General features: G+C 46.6%; 1 protein-coding gene across 1 annotated transcript in view; it reads right to left on the bottom strand.

The window, feature by feature from the left end:
• Positions 1-20,216, bottom strand: part of LOC149325803 (uncharacterized) — a 128,081-nt gene extending 107,865 nt beyond the window's left edge. The window contains exons 1-2 of the mRNA XM_089562749.1: positions 20,110-20,216; positions 8,628-8,834 (exon numbers count right to left, since the gene is read on the bottom strand). Of these exons, the coding sequence (XP_089418875.1) occupies positions 8,628-8,834; positions 20,110-20,208 (306 nt within the window). The 5' untranslated portion in view covers positions 20,209-20,216. The remainder of the gene's footprint in view (positions 1-8,627; positions 8,835-20,109) is intronic.
• Positions 20,217-23,258: the final 3,042 nt, after the last annotated feature.

Genomic DNA, 23,258 nt, shown 5'->3' on the forward strand with positions numbered 1-23,258 from the left:
CGTCCAGGCGGAGAAGTTGTGGGAAGCTTGAACCGCTGACACCGCATGCAAGTGGTCGCGTAGCGCTGAACCGTGCGACGCATTTTTGCCAAGTAAAAATGTTCCTTGGTGCGCTTACGAACGGCCTCGTGACGTCGGTCTACCGGAAAGCCGGACATACAGGCCAATACCTCAACTTTGCCTCTGCGCATCCGGTTGGACACAAGCGCTCCCTAGCATCAGCGCTCTTCACACGCGCCAAACGCCTATGCTCATCCCCACAAGAGCGAAGGAAAGAAGAAAAAAGGATAAAAGAAGAACTCTCCAGAAATGGCTACCCAAGGCAAATTCTAAACTCGCAGCAACGCCGATGTTCAAATCCACCCACGGCACCGAAGAAAGAGCGGAAGTGAGCCGTCATTCCCTACGCGGTTGGTGTGAGCGAAACACTGGCAAGAATCTTCCGTGATTACCATGTTTAAATCTGCCACGTGCCTGCAAACAAGCTCAGACAGCAACTTGTGCGAGTGAAAGACAAGTTAGAAAGCACGAGATACCCCGGGGTTGTATACAAGATTCCTTGCCAGGATTGCGACGCAGCCTACATTGGCGAATCTGGGGATTTCAGGAGACGACTCAGGGAGCATAAAAATGACGTTGCCAAGGGGCGCACGAGGAAAATGCCTTGCCAGATCACCATGAAACATTATTGCCTGGGACGCAGCTAGTATCATATCCACCAATAAATCGTTATCATCCGGCCTACTCATAGAGTCATTCCATATCCAATCAACTGCGCACACACTTAATCGGACACGTGGGCCCATGCCTGCAGCATACGCACGCTCATTACAGCTACCTTCACTCGTATAAACACGAACGATCCGTTTTTCGTTTTCATATGTGAACAAGGGATCCCTAGGGGTCCCGAAACGTCATTTTTTTTACCCTGTTGTTCTTCAATTTCTTGGCGAGTGTTAGGTTTTTCAGAATGACAGGGAGGTTAACCGGGAGAATAATCGGTTTGCTACCCTACACGGGGCGGGGGGGGGATTAGTGACGGGATAAAAATAAACAGAAAGAGAAAGGAGAGTAGCAGAAAATTGAACTCACTCTAAAAAGTCAGTGTTCGTTGAAGTCACAGACTATCATGCAGGCCAGAAGTTCGCAAGAAGCGGAGCGGTGCCTTGGAGCCGCCGACGATCGCCGCGGCCAGTGGCCGAGAATCTTCACTTCCGTCAGTGGGCGTGGATCTAGGCACTCCAGCGCACGGCTGAGAGACTGCCTTTCGGCGCTGTAGGCAGGGCAGTCACAAAGAATGTGGGTTATAGTCTCGTCCTGCCCGCAGATGGCACATGCAGGGCTATCAGCCATACCAATTAAGAATGAGTATTGGTTCCCAAGTGAGTTCCTACTGAAAACTGGGCTCTTTCGTCGCAGCTTCTTTCTCAGCTTTCTCCAAGGCCCGTCCTGCTCGATTCCACCTTTATCGGTGGTGCTCGATTCACTTCTCTTTGTTTTTACTTTCTTCCAAACTCTACTTCGGGGAGAGCCCGATTCGTTTTCACACGCATCATCGAAGATGTGTGCTCCCGATGAAGCCAATAGTTCAGTCCCTTTCCGTACTTCGTAGACTGAACTTGCTCTTCCTTCTGTCATTTTCTTGACACCTGCTCGAGCGCAGTGCCCTGAACACGGTCCAGAAGCAATTCGAAATTCATTCTCCTCACTTTTCAATTCACCTCCCTCTGATTCTTTCGCGACCTCGTCGGTTTCAGTGCCGTCGTGCTAAATTCCTTGCAAAACACATTCGGCTTCCCGACCGGGACAGACCTCCTCACTACCCGAAGGTTCACTACGAACCGGTGACGTCACACAGTGACGTCAGAGCTTTCCAACTCTGCCTTTTCCACACTCTTCTGGTAGTCAGCACTGCAACTTTCACAAGCGCTGCACTCGGACTTCGTGATGGAGGTCAAATCTTCTTCTTCGTGTTCAGGCAGCTTCTTGAAGGTACACAATAACTAGTGGCCTTCTCCTCAGTGCCTAGTACCTCAGCAGTAGCTACACCTTCACTTTTATGAAAAAGCTTAAGTCCGGTCAGGTCTTCATTCACTGTAATCTCAGTTCTATGAATCGGCTGTTCCAGAACCACAATCTGTCCTGTGCAGCTAGCTGCATCCTCATCTGTGTTTTTCAACGAATAAAACTCGTTATTCTTCCACCGATCCTTTCCGGGGATAAGCTCCAGTGGCTCACTGATGTTCTTTAAACTCCGAACTTCCGCAAGCTTACTCAGATGGATTGCTTTCCCTCTTTCAAAAGCCCTTTCGCCCGCTTCTCTGCTATACCGTCCTCCGTCTTCTTCTTGAAGTTTCCTGTGTCTATTTTTCTCAGCGGCTTCTCTAGCGTGCTGTTTCTCTTCTCGTTTTCTCTGGCATTCTCTCTTTCGCTACAGAGAGAGCTTGTCTACCCCTTCTTGTCTTCTGTGCAGTTCTCTCTCCAGGAAGTTCAGTTCCTTCACAGCCTAATAAAATCCTGATTCATTCTGAGCCTGAACTATTCAAATACAGCATATAACGTCTGCTCGGTGAACCTTATATAACCGCTTCACTGCCGCACATCACAATATCGCTCTGCTGCTGATACTCGTTTACGACCGCTACGTAACTCATTCCGACCCTTTCTCCGTTCTCTGCGCTTACAAAGCACCAAGCGTCTTGTCGTGGACGCCAGATTGTATGTCATCGTTTTCACTCGCTTTAGCGTGCGCTCCCAGACATTCTTGAAGCGTGTGGGGGTAGTGGTCTCTGTCAAGGGTGTTGATCGTTTGGTGCCCAGCTTTCGTCGGTAGCAATTCACAGAATGGGCTGGAGCTAAAGGTTTACAAACAAAGCACCAAAGTTTAGAAAGCAAAGCGACGATACAGAAGATTTCAGTCCCTAGTACGAGCACACAAAAAATGATTTACAGTACAGAGCAACTCGCGCAAAGTAACATTCGAGAGGAATTACAATACAAAAACACCTGAAGATCACTAACACAAGAGAGAGGCAAGCGAACAAAAGACAATTTGTTCGCCAGGCACTGCGACAGTCCGACGAGAGGAGGATGGTGACGGATCCGTCCTGCAGGTTGGCGCATGCTCAATCTCTGGTCCGTGGCTAGGCGAGTGGCGTTCACCCGAGAGTCGAGCGGGCGTGCTTCTTTGAAGCTTGAACTGCGGCTCGGGCTGATAGAGAGCGGTCAACGCCTTCTTAGAGACAGTTTACAGAGCGCACTTCTTCCGTTTGAGACCAGATGGCGCCACAGTTGCGCTGAGAACACGGCGCCATCACAGGCCTTGTAAGTCGCCGGCGTGTATGCCGACGCAACAGTGGAAATGTCGCGGGTGGCTGCCGAATGTGTTCTTCCTACAAAGATGTGAAAAGTCAGAGAAAATGCGTGCTGTGTTGTGGATTGCAAGATTTGCGACAGAGAGTCAGAGGTGCGGATTGCGATTGTTTGCGAGCTTCAGGGAACCGAACTGGCGAAGGACCTACTGCCCCTGTTCGCGTCCGTTCTCCCTTTCCGAACGGGCGAACGCAACAAACATGTTCACCAGCGCTAGACAGCCAATACAGAAAGAAAGGTTTCGATCTTGGACAATCTGCGAGGGTAAGTGCACAACATAGCCGCATGAACAAGCTGGTCCGCCACCGACAAGGTCACTTCGTGCTTTAATTTGATGTGCAGTGTGCTGAGTCTCCACTGCTCGTAAGTTCAGGTGTGCGGCCTTGCATAAAAGGAGCGCCCGAGGCCGAATTACGAACGAAAAAAAGAAGAGACCACTGTACTCTCCTACATACCGCTGCTGCATTTGTGCAGTACGTAGCCGTGCGAGCGGACAACGCTTACCCCCAGTCCGTTTGTTACACGCCGTCTTGGTGCTACTGTTGAACTTCGCTCCAAATAGCGCGGTTTTCTTGGACCACAGTCGGAATAAAGCATTTGCGTCACAGCTGCTGTGCTAGGTGGTTGTCTCTTCCTCGCTGTACGCGCAAGACACTCATTAAAAGTGACTCCGGCTGATTGCTTAAAACCAACGAGACCTCGAACATTTTCATGCGCGCATATCCAGCATGGAGCGTACCACAATTTTTTTGCGTGAGGCTGACATAACTGTGAACTTAGTGTAGAATAAACGCGTTGCCATGCGCACGTTATGACAATTATATCGCGGAATCCTTGGAAACGATTGCATGCCAGCTTGTGAAGTCTGCTTCATGCATGCTACTACTTACATGATAGGTAACATATGTGTGTCTATTTCTGTCACCTTCCTGTGTTTAGCGAACCAGTAGAAAATATTTTAGGTTTACTAAGCACCTTTAACAGGTTGCAAACAAATGCGTACGGTGTGCATGCGAACGTTTTGGACCGGTGTCTTCATGCATGTACACAATACGACAACGACCTGTGCTGCCGTAGCAGCATTAAACATTGCCGTTTTAGATAATAACAATAAAAAACATTAGGCAAAGCCTTCAGTAGATGCAAAGACAAGCATTCAGGCGATCCACCCGTTGCCTCGAACAGGCGGAGAGCTGAGCGGCTCTCCGCGACATGAAGCATGATCACGTTTCAGGCCTAACGTGTGATCAAATGAGGGTTCGCACAGGTCTTTCGAAGCTTTGGACCAACCACAGTGCCGTCTTCCCACTCGTTTACAACCGTATCAGCTGAAACAATGCCCGTCGGATGCCGACACATCAGACGCAGCAGCCTTCGCGAGAGGCGCGCACCGAGCGGTCAGGAGGCGTGTAATGGCGGCGTGATCACGCGGTCAAAGATGGCAGCCCCCATAATACGGCGCTGTAAAGCGTCTATACAGGCGCGCTCCGCGTCTGTTCGTTCTTCACGCCAAAGCAGGCGCGTACATACAGAGAGTATGAGCTGTACAACTTCCTTCTCTTTCTCGCTCCGGGCGCGCGTCCCCATTGGTCAGGCGCGGAGACTGCCTTCCCGAAGCTTCCAGACCGTTCTCGAGTTGCGCCACCGCCGGGACACGAATGAAAGGGAGAGGGCATCATCTAGCATGCTCAAGGCTATACCCTCTTCTTCACTCAAACCACTCAAATCACTCATGCCACTCAAACCTTCCCGGGCAATAGACAAGGCGCGCTGCCGTAATTCCTTTGGCGCCGCGCCGGCGGCCGATGTGGGAGGGGGGAGGGAGAGCACACAGATGGTTAGGCGGTCTCTGGGGTTTCTTCCCTGTTCGAACGGCGCGCGCCGGCGAGATTGCTTCCGCGCGGCGCCGGTTTTTCAAATATGCGCCCAATTTTGTGACAAGGAGCGTGAAGAGCAGCTCCCATACGGAACTTCCCTGCGGCGCCGAAGATCTTGATGCCGGGAGAGTTCGTCACGGACGATTTGTCGAATGACGTCAGGAAGAGCCGCAGCATTCACAGGCTCATGGAAGTCCGAGCTAGCGACGGTGGCGGCGCAAGGCAATCGGCCGAACTTCGGAGTATTTTCACGGAGCTTGAGAGTTTCAAAGGTGCGGCAATGGTTGATGATGTCCGTGGCACACTCTAAGTTGTTTTTACTAATAAGAAAACTGTAGACGTCCTCTGCGATGCCCTTTAGGAGATGGCCAACGCGATCTTATTCACAAATACGTGGATTAACGACTTTGCAAAGCTTCCGTAAATCCTCTAGGTATGTCGTGCACGTCTCACCATGCACTTACGCCCTCAGAAGCAATGACTGCTCAGCGCATTTCCTTTTGGCAAAGGTATCCCCGAAGCAGTTGCAGATCTCTCCCATGAAGCGGTCTCAACTTGTTAAGGACGCTTCATGGTTTTAATATCATGTTAACGCGGTAGCGTCCAGAAAAAAAGGAGCATTGGCCCGCTTAACGGTGTCGTCCCAGCGGTTCTATTTAATCACCCGCTGGTACTTGGTGAGCTACTTATACACGTCTTCGCCAGCCTTTCGATAAAACGTCAGCTGCCAGCGGTAGTGCTGCCAAGCGGGCGCTGCTGGGCCTGTCTGACGTCCGTCGGCATCCTGGGTCACTTTGCGCGGGCAACGGGGCAGTGAAGAAACTCTTCGGCTCCAGCGATGTCGAGAAGGGTCCGTGTTGATCGACCCAGCACATGCCCCACACTGTTAAAGGTTCTATTTACAGTCTATTTATTAAGGCGAAAGCCTTTAATGCCTCATACCCTCGTTAGCAGACGCGTCGGCAGCCGTGTCGGCAGATATGTCCGCCTTTCGGCGTCACTGCTTAAAAAGAAACTGCGCCGAGGGTGGGAATCGAATGAGGCCTTTGGCATTTGTAGTGGAGACGCTACCACTCCGCCTCGAAGGCACAAGTTTCGAGCATGAATAAAGGCGCATCTAGTGAATGCATGAGTTTCATAAATAAACAAAAAGGAATAAAGTCGCAAAAAGGAAAAATAAAAAATGAAAATAAGAAAATATTCAAAAATAAAAACAAAATAAATGTAATATATGAAAATAAAAAACACAATAAAAATAAGAAAAGGAGCAAACAAATAAAAAACAAATATGTAAAATAGAAAGTAAATAAAAACAAACAGTGCGCCAGGAAAGGCTTTCGCCTTGCAGCACTTTAGAGAGCCAAAGTGCCCCCTGAATTCATTTACACAGGCAGGTCGACCCGGGCCTGGTGCGTCAGCGGGAAGGTGCGGAGCCTCTTTTTTTTGCGTGCGCACTTCTATGTTGTTCTCTCAGGATCATAGGTAGCGCATAACAATATTAATAGAAACTAATAAAATAGAAACAGATACAATATTCCTCTCCATTAAAGGCATGCCAAGGTGTGCGCATACGTCTTGTGATGCGAAATCCTTCACAGCCTGCAATAACCATAAATCCGGACCAATTATGCAAGCACACATACGAAAGTGAAAAAATAGAAGTCCCGAATTCAGAGCAACGCACAGATCGTGCTCGGACTAAAGAAAGCTAAGTGCGAGAAAGCAAACACTGCGAATAGGCACCTAGTAAGAGAGGAAAAAAAATCGAAAAGAGCAACCTTAAAACCTAATAAACCTGGATAGTACAAGGCACACGGTTTGAACCATACTTCCTAGGACGAATAATTTCTAAAACTAGAACTACTGCAGCAACAAGAGAGTCACTTGGTAATATTTTAGTAAAAAATAAACCCTGACGTAAGTACATTATAAACCTTTCCCAGTGAGGCCACAACTTGCTACAATATATTGATTTTTCTTGTATTCTATCCTTCCCCTCTATTTCAGTTGAGTGGTGCAGCGAACGTTATGATCTACAAACGCCGATTGTCCTATTTTTCTTTTTCGTGACTTCATTTTATGACGAAATTAACTGGTCTTAACTGGCTAAGCATTGTGCGTGCTGTAATACTGATTGCGTGCCAATTATGTAAAACCTTAAATATTTGCTTAAACTTTTCTATACTAGAGTATAACTAAGGTCATTCGAGTTACTAGCTTAATGCCTAATTTACTAAACCTGTTGATAAATGTCACCCACTATACAATTTCTTATATAATTAACCTATCTTGTAGAGGTGGAGGGTCTTTTATGTTGTAATGAGTTTAACTGGTTGAGTATGGGGCAAGAATACAAATGTAGTGTTATTAATACACCAAGAAACTTCCTTGCCAACTTCCTTACTCTTCCATACGATGATCGCGGGCTCTTCTGCTTTTTGACGTCACGAGTCCGAATCGAGTGACAGAAAACATTTGTTATTTTAATCCCAATTGCTTACTACAAATGCGCATTTTCCTGCCAGAAAAAACATAAACGCGACACAGATATCCTTGAAATCGATGCTCACTGAGCACAGACATTTCTTCGAGTGGTCCTCGGTGTCCATTTCGGTGCTGACAATAGCGGCATGATTGATTATGAACGTAACCACTCTTCAGGTCACCAGAAAACATTTTACACCAGAATGTTAAAGATTATTTGGACCCCCAAAGTTGGTTCCTCTTTTTATAAAACTGGCTTATTCCATGCTTCATTTCCCCAACGAAGAATAGTTGTTCCCCCTACGCTAAGTGCCCTTTCACGGCCGGTGAAACTGGATGGCCTGTAGACCACAAGCCGACGAAGGACTTTTCGGCTACTTACAGCTCGGGACTATTCAGCAGTGGTTTATTATTACGAGCTTAAACTGCAATGGCTGTTTCACCCGTTTTCACATCGTGTCTTTAGTGCCGAGTGAGGGACGAAAAAAATGGGCGTGGGCTTAGCTTTGGTTAACCCTGGTAGGTTGCGAAAGCAGGTGTTTTATACTGCATATGCAGCGCCTCCAGTGGGAAGAGCGCGGCGCGCCGTGCCAAGCGGCCGCCGTTACCCGACGAGCGGAGTTGGTAGCCCGTCTATCGCTCCTGGTATGACGTCACGCTGTGACGTCATTAGGCATGGTATGACGTCAGGGGTAATTCTAAAGGTCAAACGTGCCAAGTGGCCGCCGCTACGCGAAAGGCTGTTCTTGGGAGTAGTACTGCTTTCGTAGTAAAAATCTTCTCCATGTGGGCCCTGTCCTTGGCACATTTCATTTCCTATTCCCGTCGCTCTCTTTCGTGTGTAAAATAAGGGAACGCCTTCCACCAGCGTCAAGCATGGCGTGTGGTCCTCACATCTGTCGGCACCAGCAGGGCGGCTTCGTGGGGCTGCAGCTTCGCGAGGCAGATGGACTTGGCGCGAGACTTGCGCCTCGCCTCGGCCGCCCCCGAGAAGGACATCATGCGCGACATGCGGCGGCGGCCCAGCGATGACCGTCGCCGAGGCGCCATCTGGGCGGACAGCTGGGAGCCTTCGTCGGGAGACCCGTCTTGTGGCGGGGCCTGCAAGATAAATTCGAAGTTAATTTGCGTGCAGTCAACGCATTTCGGACGCCTCATAGTTGTGGCTGGCTGTTAACCCCTTAATGTTCTTCGTCGGTAACAGGGACGTACCAAACGTACGCATGCTCGCTACGAATGGAGCTTTAGTGCATGCCCTGATGTTCGTAGATATATAAGGAAAAAGCATGGCACCACTGAGAGGACGCTGTGGAGGGGATGTGCGGCTGCAAGCCAAAGCTCTCCCTCTCACTACTTCTTCAAAAGTACGCACAATTTAACACATGGTGCAGGTATAGAGGGCAAGTTCCAACTGTTTTATTTTTTTTAAACCAGCTACATTTATAACCATCCAGAGCGTTCACAGAAGGGCAAAAGGCAATAACATGCGCGGTTTACATCAGCGTACAGCTGCCAAGTGTGGCATGACAACATATCTACATTCTGACGCCAAAATGCACGAACCAAGAAGTTTTTCACAGCCATCGTGCGAGCAAGGGAAGTTGGTGACGAAAGAACACGATACAACACATAATAGCAAGAGTAGGGTCACGAATCAACCTAAATACAAAAACAATGCCAAACGTAGCCGGCGGGTGATGATGGAACATGATACCAAGACGTAGTAGCAAAAGCAGTGTCAGTAATTAACGCAAAAGCAAAATAATGCTAACGTCGCCGGTCGACAGGGTAACAGGCGCCGTGCGAGAGATAAAGAAAACCGACGCGAAGGCTGCATGAACAGTAAAACCACACTCATCCAAACATGCCGGTAAAACACTCATGTTTTGCAACAAGGTCACACGTGTCCATGAAGGAAGGTAAACTTTTTATCCGGAATTAAAACGGAAGCACTGCTAATACATATTTCAGCATATTTAGCTACATGGAAAGCCTTTATATTTCTCTCCAAAGCTTTGTTTCGGCACATGCGAAAAATGCAGCCCCGATATACAGCGGATGCTTGGGCGAGTTGGTATGACATTTTCCTGAAAAACAGCGCGAACTTTGATGATGACTGAGCGTCCCTCTATGTGTCTTGCTTCAGTCCTCCGCTAAGTTCGCGCGGTCCCTACATACAGTGATTTTCAGCTGCCACTTGACAGTGCTTTGGAAAGCATACTGAAAAAATTGCACTGAAACACGAAAAGAAAGCAAGGACCAGACAAGGACGAGCGCTACTCACAAATGAAGATTTATTCCAAAACACATGCACATTTATCAAGGCAGGTTCGAGGCCCAAACTCCGGGAAACACACAGGCAAAGGGCCGCCATTATACCATACGTGCACAGGTTGGCGGATGGGCTGAAGAACGTAGCCGGGCAATACAGCGTTCCTGTTGTGTTTTCCGCCCCTAGAAAGGTGGCTTCAATCTGTTTACAGGTGAGCAGCCGGAAGGAAGGAGGCGGCAGAAGGAAAGGAAAAAAAAACGAGTGCAGTATCAAGCACACAGCCCCGTTCGTTCCTTGTGCCAGGGGAGTTCTGTATAAGCTGCCGCTATCCTGTGGTGCACTGTAAATCGGCCAAAGCGGGCGATGCGTCAAAGAAAGATTAGGTGAACACCGAAGATTACTCACGGAAGATTCCTTTGACAACCTCCCAAAGCACTGCCGCACTTGTGATGCGAGAGATAAGAAGATGCAGCGTAAACTGCTCTTTGACGAAGCAACAATTCTGCTCAGGCATAGGGATCAACTTGTGCGGGGAATCATGGAAGCGTTTCATATGCGTATCAGCGGAGACAAATGTATCAGCCAGACTTCGGCCCGCTTCTGTGATAGGGAGTTTCGCTTTTTGGCCATATCGCTCGGGTATACAGGGGGTGACATGTGATATTCTTGATGTTAGCTTGGTGTGGTCCGTTTTTTTTTCCTATTTATATGTGCATGTGTTCTGGAATAAATCTTCAGTTGTGAGTAGCGCTCGTCCTTGTCTTGTCCCTGCTTTGTCCTCGTGTTTCAGCGCAATTTTTACACTATGCATATCAACCAACTAGCCCAACTTGCTGTTCTGGAAAGCGGCATCTTTCGCTGTTTTTTTTTACTGTACTCCTCTGTTTACGAACTCTGTCGTTCACGTACTTTCCTCTTTGTCCAATGTATATTCCTCCGAATTAAAAACAAGACGTAGGGCGTGTAATCCAAAATCACAGCCTGACGAACTGAAAACTTTCTTTGCTGACCAGCCGGAATATGTCCCCAACTGGTAGCCAGCAATGAAAAGCAATGCAGCTCTGCGTTGTGTGCCTGCGTGTTCCTTTCCTCTCTATGCCATTCGTCACGCTGTAGTGACGGAAAACGCATATAGGAGGAATGTTGTACACAACGTTGGTGGTGCATTCGATTTACTGCTGTCCATCCTTCTTTTCGCATGTCTTTTCTTGCACAGAACTCTGCAAATACACGACAGCCTACTAGGCGCGGAAAACCGCAATTTGAAGTCTATGGGAATGAATCCCCTGCCCCACAGTATCGGTCGGGCGTAATTACCACGTGATGTTATGAGCCCGCCTTTCGGGAGGTTTGCGACGGAGGTCACTCTTCTTCCGCGCGCCGCGTTTCTCGTGTATGAGCACAATTAAAAATATCAAGTCAGTGGACACAACTGGCCTCCAAATAGTGCCCATTAAACATTTTCTTCATCTTATATGCCCAGCCGTTACTCACATTTAAAATTTCATATTATCTACCGCCGTATTTCCGAAAGAACTCCAAACTGCTCGAGTGATACCGATTTTTAAAAGTGGCGACAAATATTTGATCCAAAATTACCGCTCTATATTTATATTACCGGTATTCTCTAAAGGTATAGAGAAGCTACTCCATGGTAGAGTCCTGTCATTATTTAACAAGCATGATCCACTCCTTGACTTTCAGCACGGTTTTCGAAAGAATCGATGTACAGAAACAGCGCTATTTACACAAAAAGAAATAGTAAATAAATTTAAAAATAAGGAGCTAGTTGCAGGCATTTACATAGATTTCACAAAAGCGTTTGATTTATTAAGTCACAAATTTCTCTTACATCAAATAGAAACCTACGGTATCCGCGGAAAAGCACTAGACTTAATGAAATCATATCTCTCCCATAGAACACAGTATGTAGACTTTAAAAGCGCCTTGTCTTCAGTACAGAATATCTGCACAGGAGCTCCCCAGGGAAGCATATTGGGTCCGCTTTTATTTTTAATTTATCTAAATGATATTGTGCATTGAAAACCTGACAGTACATTTGTATCCTACGCCGATGACACTTCAGTGTTCATTTCCGGGAAATCAGAAGCTGATACTGAAGAAAAAGCAAGTAGAACAATTCATGCATTAAATACATGGGCAAAAGCAAATTCTCTGAAGAATAATCCTAAAAAGACTAAAATAGTGTTGTACTTGCCGAAAGGGAAGGTATTGTTTAGGCCACTCAATGCATGTTTAAACCGTGATCCTCTGGAGATAGTGGATTCTGTCAAAATCCTTGGTGTCATGTTTTCAAAGCACTTGACTTGGAATGATCATGTTGTTTATATCAGATACAAAATATCTTCAGCTCTTGGAGTTATGTCGCGCCTGCGCACCATTCTTCCTGTCAAAATTAGGCTGTTGGTGTATAACTCTTTTGTTCTATCTCTCTTACAATACTGTATACATGACCAAGTTGCATCTTCTCCAAAAAAGAGCTTTGAGATGTATTGCTGCTGTTCCTTATTGTTTCCCTACGAGCGACCTCTTTTTAAAATACGAAATCCTGCCAGTCTTCGCTTTACACGAATACAGACTTTTAATGAGCTTCAAAAGTCCTTCGCGGAGCAATGAAAATTATGTTGGTAATTTGGCAGAACTTGCAAAAAATACCCATATTCCACAAACCAGAAATAAAGAAATATGGCTAGTTCCTACACCTAGAGCATATTACTCAGAACAATCTATCTCTTATACGCTGCCAGTGCTATTAAATAACTTAAAGAGATGTTTGACCCTTTCCAGCATTCAAACACTGTTATTAAGAAATTTTTTCTGAACAAGTTTGTGCGATGACGCTGCATGTATTTTTCTGTTGGTACTTCTTGCTTTTTAAGCATGAAATGCTTTTAGCCCCCGTTGTCGGCAGTGTGGTGACGTCACGCCGAGACCGTGAGCCATCATCCGGGCTCTGAAATCCACACATCCGGGCATTGAATTCCAGTCATCCGGGCTCTGAAACGAGAACATCCGGGCACCGTACGAGACTTAACGAGATTTAACGAGACTCTCTAAGCACTCCTAGGCGACCGGCATGCAAACGCCGGTTGGTCTCCAAAGGAGTCACAAAAGTAACTGCTGCCAGTGCCTTCTCAATGTTTATCAAGATATCAGTCGCTGTGCGTTTGATAATGCACGGAATTATAATTTCCGATTTCTAATAACGCGTGCAAAAAGCACATAAATGCCACGATACACTTCGTTGTCATACGTGATCTCTTAGGGGCTTCGCGCATCGAGGCAAAGCCGCGCAGGCGCACAGGGGCCCGGGGGAGAAGCGCTGCGTTCAAAGGGCAAGGCATCGCGCCGAACGGGTGGTGGCGTTCCTCCCTTCCATTACGGTGCGGTTCGGGTGTCCACCGAGATGGCAGAGAATTACTGCGCCATTTCCTTTCCTCAAAAAAACCTTGCGTTCAAATGGCAAGGCATCGCACTGAACGGGTGGTGGCGTTCCTCCCTTCCTGTACGGTGCGGTTCGGGTGCCCACCGAGATGACATTAGGCCCGTAAGCATTTCATGCCTACTCTACTCTCGGTTACGGGAGAGGCAGAGATTTTTTTAAGCATGAAATGCTTTTAGCCCCCGTTGTCGGCAGTGTGGTGACGTCACGCCGAGACCGAGAGCCATCATCCGGGCACTGAATTCCAGTCATCCGGGCTCTGATACGAGAACATCAGGGCATCGTACGAGACTTAACGAGATTTAACGAGACTCTCTAAGCCCTCCTACGCGATCGGCATGCAAGCGCCGGTTGGTCTCCAAAGGAGTCACAAAAAATAACTGCTGCCAGTGCCTTCTCAATGTTTATCAAGATATAGTCGCTGTGCGTTTGATAATGCACGGAATTATAATTTCCGATTTCTAATAACGCGTGCAAAAAGCACATAAATGCCAAGATACACTTCGTTGTCATACGTGATCTCTTAGGAGCTTCGCGCATCGAAGCAAAGCCGCGCAGGCGCACAGGGGCTCGGGGGAGAAGCGCTGCGTGCAAAGGGCAAGGCATCGCGCCGAACGGGTGGTGGCGTTCCTCCCTTCCATTACGGTGTGGTTCGGGTGTCCACCGAGATGGCAGAGAATTACTGCGCCATTTCCTTTCCTCAAAAAACCTTGCGTTCAAATGGCAAGGCATCGCGCTGAACGGGTGGTGGCGTTCCTCCCTTCCTGTACGGTGCGGTTCGGGTGTCCACCGAGATGACATTAGGCCCGTAAACCGTACTCTCGGTTACGGGAGAGGCAGAGATTTTTTTCTATTTTCAAGGTGTGTTATCTTCCTTAGTGCTATAATGTACAGCGCAGAATTTATTGCCGCTTGTCTGATGCAATGTCAACGTTAAAAAGAGGGCAGGACCTCTGTCAAGCTTCCGAGCTTTTAGTCCTGTCTCCTTCTCTAATATAGAGAAAATAAAAGGCTGATTGATTGATTGATTGATTGATTGATTGATTGATTGATTGATTGAACCCCGCCAATCTTTGAACTCTTTGTAAACGCTGAAATTCATTCGACTTTATCTGTTTGTTACGAGAGGTGCGACCCAATTTATACATAACCACAGTAGCCACGCGCAGTTGCGTACACATTGTTTCAAATTGCTGTAATCGCTTTGTCGTATTATCTTGAAGATTCCTTGCAGCTTCGAATTCAGCGCAGCTACAGCAGCGTTGATTCCGTTCGACGACCACCGAGCAGGTTTGTCACCATCGCCGCCTACGGGCTGTTAAGCGCTTTTGGTCGCAAGTCCGCCAAATAAAACGCTTGAATTCTACGCCACTCTGCTCGTCCATTGACGACGGCATTTTCACTACCACGTAAAACCACATTATCTTTAAACTGTGCTGCCAAAGATGTATCTAACTGCAAGAACGAAGTAGAAAAGGAATGAACTCATCTATTGTTGAGAAGTCACTCCTGATGTCCTCCACTGAAAACGAGAAAACTACCAGTTTCCAACGCAGTATTATCTACAGCCTCTCCAGAACACGCGCCCACCGCATGACTGCCTGCCCTCTGTCTATCTCAGGATTAAATAGTTGGGCGTAACCCGCAGTTGCCCTTGGCAAAGTGGCCTCTAGCTTTGGGTTCATCCGAGTGACGCGTGTTGCAGAGGCACTGCGATCGCGGCCAGTGTTGTGGATGGCCTAACCTGAACGCTTGGAACGCCACGCTTTCGTCCCCACTAGTTGCCTTCGCAATAGAACTTGCGTACAAAATTATATTCTGTGTTCCCATTTGTTTAGATAATTTAACAAAACTTCTGTTTGGGCTAGATGGTGCATAGCTTATTTTGAAATGAATTTAAGCGCGCAAGAACAAGCACACAAGAAGAGGAAACAGCGCCTGTCCTGTGTGTTTTCTCTTCTTGTGTTCGTGTTCTTGTGCGCTTAAATTGATTTGAAAATAAGTAAAATTTCTTTTATGCCGAAAAACACTAGTAAAACACCTTTGTATTTGTTACAAGGTAACCTGCTTCAGAAAGCATGTTCTGCAAGATATGTTTGCAGAAATGCCGACTGATGCGAGGAAACGTGAACGGAACCCCAAAGACACGACGACCACTCATCGTGTCTGTCGCGCTTGACCCTCATTTTCTCGCATAAGCACGCATTTATTCACACATGTCGCGTAAGTACCAAGTGACTGACACAAAAGTCTTCTAGATTTTGCAGCACTCGCTGAAAACCCGCACGACAAGCGCGTCCTCTTCTGCAAGGCACCGCACTCGCTCAGGTGACAGAAGACAAATGCTTATGTCACTTGTACCGTAATAAACTTTAGTTAGTTTAGTTAGTTTACTGGGGTTTAATGTATCAATGCGACTCAGGCTATGAGAGACGCCGTAGTGAAGGGCTTCGGAAATTTCGACCACCTGCGGTTCTTTAGCGTGCACTGACATCTCACAGTACACGGGCCTCTAGAATTTCGCCTCCATCGAAATTCAGCCGCCGCGGCCGGGATCGAGCCCGCGTCTTTCGGATTAGCAGCCGAGCGCCGTAACCACTGAGTCACCGCAGCGGGACGTAATGAACTTTCGTCGAGGGTGACTGCATCTAAAGGTTCATGAACTGGGTTCGTCACAGCTTCGGTCGGTGTGCTATGAACGCTGTTGTCAGAAGTGAGCTGAGGAAACTTTTTTTTTCCCTGATGCTGTTATCGGCGCTAAAAGAAGACACAAGTGAAAGGAAACAAGATATAACGGCTTCTTTGCTCACTGTTGACAGAGAGTTGAGTTAATAAACTCGATCAACTCTCTCCCTAACTTGAACTTTTTTCTCTGAGGGTGGTGCCTGTTCACGTTTGTCCAATAGTCGTTTTACTTTTTAGGAGAAAATAATTGACTGAAGTGCTCTCTCTGTGGCGTAGTTATGCGGCTTATACATACAACAAAGAATTTTAACACACCTCGCCTAGAATAACGGGCTTATCTCACTGGAACACGGTTTGAAATGTCTTTCAAAACACCACTGCCTTCACGTAAGAAACTGCTGATATATGCCCGCCAGGACAGGATTTTAAGGTACGTACACAAACCACAAAGCAAACTAAGACAAGGTGCGGCTCTGAGTTGCAACCATCTGGTGTCAGTAAAAGTTGCCACAAATGCTACACAAGGCTACGAGAGAATTTTCCTTGTAGTGTCAAGTTATCCTGCGTTTTTTTCAGGCAAGATAAGTTCGTCAATTTTTAAGAGTGATCATAATTGTTTTGGTACGTCGTGTAGCACTAGACGCAGGCAAACAAGTGGTTACATGCCAGCGTGCCGTCGTCTGGAAAACGCTTTTACAACGAATGGGGCATTTCGTGCGACAACGTTAACATCGGTTTTGGTCAAGAGTACCTATCCTGAAAGCTCTAGCTACTTTGTTTCCTTTACAGAAAATTGACTGGTTGTCACTCGTCACATATATTACATTGTCCGCAGTTGCTGCGAATAAATACGCGTCTCGTAGATACTTTCAGCAGCGTTGTAAAAAAAAATTCCTGCGTGCTTTCACCACACCTCATTTATCAGCTGCACTTCCCTAAGGAACACCGTCGCTTTTGCTACTAATACTATTCGGTCATCAAGTTCCTTGTTACCGCACGAACCTGCCGCTGCAGCCATTATCTTTAGGGTCCTAAAGAGAATATTAACGGTAATCACTCCAACAGCTATGCGGAAAGCTCGTGTTACCGCCACTTCTCTTGTTTTCCTGACATAGGGCAGAGTACGCTGCGGAAAAGAAGCTCCTACTTGAATAAAGCAGCAATAATCGACGTGTGCGAGGGGGGTTTCACGCTGCTGCCTGGGTGCCAAAAACACTCGCACGGCGTATCAAGGTGGCTTTGAATGCGCACGATTAATTCCCATTGTTAGAAGAAGGTTGCATCATTTTCTCAAGTTGCTGCTTTTCTCCACACTTTTATACTTACCCTCGATATCCGCTCCCAACTATTCTATTGGCTCAGTGTGGCTACATGGTGGATCTAGCAGGCATTCGTGATTTCAGTTTCCTTAGAGAAATAGAGCATCTGTGCGCGCGCAAAACGCTCCTCTCACGGCTAGTTTCACAAATAATTGCATTAATTATCATCATTATTGGGGAGACTTGCAAGCAATAATCGAGAATGGCAGCCGAGCAGCAAAATGGCTGAAGAGATGTCGCGCGCAACCTTTTGCAGCGCAAAGCTGCTTTAGGCAGCTCACCCATTCCCGTCAGATGCGCGACTGTTCCTGAGCGGAAGCGCGTCCGATAGCCGAAGGACTTTGCAGCCACCGCCAAAGACATTTACTGTCATTAAATGAGGAGCGCCCACCAATCCCTGAAGGGCGAATTCAGGATGAAAAGGCTGTCTCGGCGAACATGAGAGAACCCCGCGCGTGGGCAGCTGCTGGTTCATTTTGCGGCCGACGCCGCTGCTGGCCAGTTTCGAAGAGGGCGTTCCTACGAGGATGCACTCGCCGCGTCGAAGAACCCCGGCCTGGTAACATCTTTTCGCGGAATTGTTCGTGTTAAGCAACCGCTATATATACTTTTTTCAATTCCAAGGCATTCTACGAGAGATCACTTGCAGCGATACGACATAGGCGCGTACGCCAGAGCGATCATATTTCAACGCAGGCCGAGCCGTGTGCATTAGTTGGAACACAGCCCCAGCCAGACAGCTGTCGCTCTGACCTTACGTTTTGGAGTGGCAAAATAGAGAGATGGGTGAGTTTTACCTTGGTCATGATTGAAGGTACAGCGGACACTTCATGTAATGCAGGAAGAGAATAAGATAGGACACGCAGTAATGTCGCCAACCATTTATCACGAAGAACAAAGCATCATTTTCGCTCCATTTTAGCAACCTCTAGAGTCCTGGCCCGAATAATTCTGTGTCCCAACTATGAGACTTTTGCAGTTTGTTCTTGTTAGCTTCAAGAGCCCGTAAATTTCATTTTCGCGTTGTATTGAAAAACTTGCGACAAAGCCACTAGCCTATTTTACAGTGACAACTTTTAAGTGAAAATCTGCGTCGTCGACGTCGGCGCAACATCGTATCACGCTGATTGGTTGGGGCGCAGTGACGTCGTGGCCAGCCTCCTTCTCAGCAATGATGACGTGTGGAGCAACACACTGATTGCGCATGCCGTGACTTCATGCATGGCGTCACTACTAGCCATGTCTACCCGCTACACCGATAAGTCAGAACAAAGTGACATCACGATTGACCACATGGTGGTATCACACGCACTATACCAGGCAAGCAAGCAAATGCTAATCAGTAAGCAATATTCTGTCCACCACTGCACATTGTTCACGCTAAACATCGTGTTCGGCAGTGCTATGCACCGTGTGGGTTTCTCCCCTTCAGGTCTCCCCAAAAACCGGGTATCTTAACTTTACTCATGAAATAGTGTTTTATGCTCTGAACGCCAGTAACACATGCCGAAGTTCCGAAGGACAATCACTGCTTTTTTTTTTGGAAATGTTCGATGAGCAATATTTAGGCAGTATTTTTAATAAAAAATAAATGCCTCAGTCATAAGGTGAAGCACCTTGATAACATTTAGACTTATCAAAGAAAGCTGCGGGTGCTCATTTCAAGCGGACATTTTTGAGGTCCCCTGAAAGTACGTTCAGAGGTGTTTCGCTGCCTTCCTCTTCGCCTTATTAGAGACGGCGCATATATGATCCCGTACAGCTGTGATTTCAACCAACAAGGCGGGAACCACGCGTGGAGCCGAGTCGTGTACTGAGAGTTCTTGTTGCAGCTCTGGGAGGAATGGCGCGGCAAGGAAAGATGTGGCCGAAAGAAAGAAAACACACACGCAAGCGCCTCGTGCGTGTGTTTTCTTTCTGTAGTCCACGTCTTTCTCTATCGCGCCATTCCTCCCAGAGCATATCGCGTGAACTTGCTCAAAATTTTACGCTTCTCTTGTTGAAGCCTGAAAATTTGGAACTTAAACTTTTCTTTTTTTTTTCTGCGCAAGGGTCTTTATTTTGTAGGTTCTCAGAAACCTAAACCGTGAACATGTGACGTTATCAGTGTATCTTTTGAATCGTATTGACCGCATTGTTCGTAAATAATGAAGCATATTTTTCTAGTTTTTTGTTCACATGTTCGTGTTTCGTTTTTTTTTCTTTCTATTTTCGTGTCTGATGTTATTTTAGCTCTGCTTTGTGTAAATTTCGTATTCCTTTCATATATGTGACTTGTACCGCGTTCTTGTACTGATATTATGGTTTTTTCCTTCTGCATATTTCTTTTTTCGGTTTGCCCCCCTCACCCAATGCTCCTCGTGGCCTGTGAGGTACAAACAAACAAACAAACAAACACACAAACAAACAAACAAACAAACAAATAAATAGTGTGCTCTGCGAAATAAGTCAAACACCGGCGTATACGAGCAGAAACCACATTCATGATGTGATAATGAGAAAAAAACGCATCACATCGGAAGGCACGCAATGCTGAAACTTGTAAGCTGTTCTCAGGCTTCTCGCATTATAAAACAGGGTCATTTCATGACTACAAAACATGCAGCAGCCTTGTGGCCAATAATGCGGGTCGCTCACGCAGAAGCGGGACTGCCTCCGGCGAGGAGCCTGGGGTCGCTTGGGCGGCAGCGACACGACCGTGGAAGCCAGCTGGGCGAACAGGTCGTCGGTGCTCATGGCTCGCGACACCCTGCGCGCGCAGCACAGACAGGGTCTCGCACTCTTCGCAGCACAAGGTGCACAGCAAAAGAGCAGCGAGCACACTTCTTACCTGTTGAAGTAGCCTTTGTGCAATAGATACTGGCTACTTCGCCTTAGCACTCCGTGGCCGGCGACTCCATGTTGAACGAAAAGCATTTTGTTGCGTATATATGCAGCATATTTTGCATGATCCACCCAAGGACGGTTCCACAAGGTGAAATTGCTGCGGCCCGTAGCAGGTGCGACCTCTCACCAAATATATCAAAGCTTCAACAATGCACCAGGAACAGGAAACTACATAATAAAGGCACTCCAGCTGGCTAACATGAAAATCTTCCTACCGTCCTGGAAACCGTATACGTGTAGTTATTGGAGAGCCGATCAACAGCGGCGATGCGGAAAGCTGCCAGAGTGCCCAGGAAAAATTCCACAGAGACGAATATCACTGTTCAGTTTTGCAACAGCCCAGAACAGGAACCTGTTTTTAAAAGGCACAGGAAAAACGCGTTTACACCGACCTTGGCTTTGAGAATTATTCTGCTTTTTTTTACCAATCACCAATTATGCCCGAAACTAAAGCTTTTGGGATGACGGTTGCTAAACACAAAGAAATGAAGTGGAAATATGCGTGGACAACCGGTGGGAAAATATTTGCAAGAGAGCTGACAGGCCAGGCGTAGTGCACGTCGCAAACATAAGCTCAGCAAGATGAGTTAATCACCTTCAAATACAACCGATGAAGCATGTCTTAAATCTAATCTCTTCTCTATTTCAACGTATCTTTAATCTTGTTTACTTTCATGGAAACTTAGCGTAACTGTGACAGCTTGGAAGGCAATAATTTTTCACAAATGTGGGGAAAGAAACGAACTTTCTAATGACACACCTATTTCACTTTTACCGGTTTTCAAAAGTTCTAGAAAAAATAATCCATTGTGAAGTGTCATTTTTAAGAAAACATCAACTAATCACACATGCCAATTTCCGGTTTATGAAAGGGCTCTCTACCGAGACGGACCCTCTCGACAAAGAATGAAACAATATCAGACGCGTTTGAGTGAGACATATGCATATAAGGCATATTTATAAATTATTCTAAGTCCTGCGACACCATTAACAAGGCAACCCTGTTATTAAAGTGATGATGATCATCATGAATTTTTATGGTGCAAGGGCATCTTTGGCCAAAGAGCACCGTGGCACAATGTTTTTTATTCCACTCAAGGTGGGGTACAAGACCCATTTCAGAAGAGGGCAAATACGGGATGGTTGGTACATGTTTTACGAATTGGAAAAAACAGCGCAATGAAAGACGACACAAGAGAAGGACAAACACCAGCGCTGACTAACAACCAAATGCTTTATTGCTACAGGTCAGGCAGCATATAAATGAAATGGCACGAGTAAAAACACAAAATAAGCATGAGAGAAAGATACCGCACAAACACACAACTTGACTAAAAAAGGCACGTCACTGATTATGATAGGCAAGTTCCTTAGGTAGTAGATTTATCGATGGGCTGCTGATACAGGTGTTACCTAGCTTTTTAATATGGGTGGCGTCCGAAATGAGCCTCTTGCATCATCTTAATAACGGGCGATGATAGTGGGCTGATTGAGATGCGCTTCACAAACTTTACACTGAACACAATGCACAGCAAGATGGTGTCAGTGACGTTCCTTTTTTCAGTCAAGTTGTGTGGTTGTGCGGTATCTTTCTCTCATGCTTATTTTGTGTTTTTACTCGTGCCATTTCATTTATATGCTGCCTCACCTGTAGCAATAAACCATTTGGTTGTTAGTCAGTGCTGGTGTTTGTCCTTCTCTTGTGTCGTCTTTCATTGCGCTGTTTTTTCCAATTCGTAAGACCCATTTCCAAAGCATTTCACCCTAAAGAAGCCGAGCACCAGGCAGGGGAAAGCTTCTACCCATTGTATCAACGGTGCGTACCTGGCGGCACTACGGATCGATTCCTCTCCTCCCGCATGCTAGGCGGATGCTCATATGACTATGCGGGCTCTGCGTTTTCCGGGGTGTTTTTTTCGGTTGCAAAATCATTTTTTCAATGCCGCCTCCATTAAGTTGTTATTAATAATCATTTGTCTGATATGAGAGCAGTTCAGGCAGGATCACTTCAAGGAAGTATTTTGAGGACTCCGCTAGTTCTTTTACATCAAAGATCTGGCTAGCTTTGACAGCACAGCATGATTTATCACATACGCAGACGGTGCGAGCATACATTTAATAGGGCCTGATATCGAGCTTCTTATTTCAAGAGAAAATCTGCTGCTGCTAAATAAATTACAATCTTGGAGTACAGTTAACTCGCTCGCCAAAACAGCAAAAGAGAAGATGTTTTCTTCAGCTGAAAAATCGTAACTTAGACTCACAACCCTTTCTTCATTACGACGTTTCAAAAATTCAAATAATACTTTCAGATATATGCCTGGATGTTTTTATTTCGCGGGGGTTTAACGTCCCAAAGCCACTCAGACTATCAGAGATGGTGTATTGAAGGGCTCCGGATAGATTCGACCACCTGGGGTTCCTTGACGTGCACTGACAGCGCACACTAAACGAGTCTCTAGAATTTCGCCTCCATCAAAATTCGACCACCGCGGCCGGGATCGAACCCGCGTCTTTCAGAGCAGGAGCAGAGCACCATAAATGAGCCACCGTGGAAGATTGTCTCCGTGTTCTGTTAAAAAAAATGGTATGCGGGAATGCTCAACAGCGTAGCTAAAATTTCGCTTATTACGCATATCGTGTGGAAACTGCGATATTACGTACCTGTTAGCATTACACGTGTAATTTCTAATGCCTTGTTGTGGGTACAAATATTTTGTAAGACATTACCGAACTTCGCAACATACAAAGAAAGGCCATTTCTATAGTTACAAACGCTGCATACGACAGCTACACTAGACCTCTGATCAAGGAAGTGAACATAACCACTCTTCCTTAGATGTATAAAACAATGTTCATTGAGCGATATAGTGAACGAATTAAACAGAATAAAAACATTT

This window comes from Amblyomma mixtum, chromosome 10 (genome assembly GCF_055824585.1).
Source record: "Amblyomma mixtum isolate Tamu chromosome 10, ASM5582458v1, whole genome shotgun sequence".
Classification (NCBI taxonomy): Eukaryota; Metazoa; Arthropoda; class Arachnida; order Ixodida; family Ixodidae; genus Amblyomma; species Amblyomma mixtum.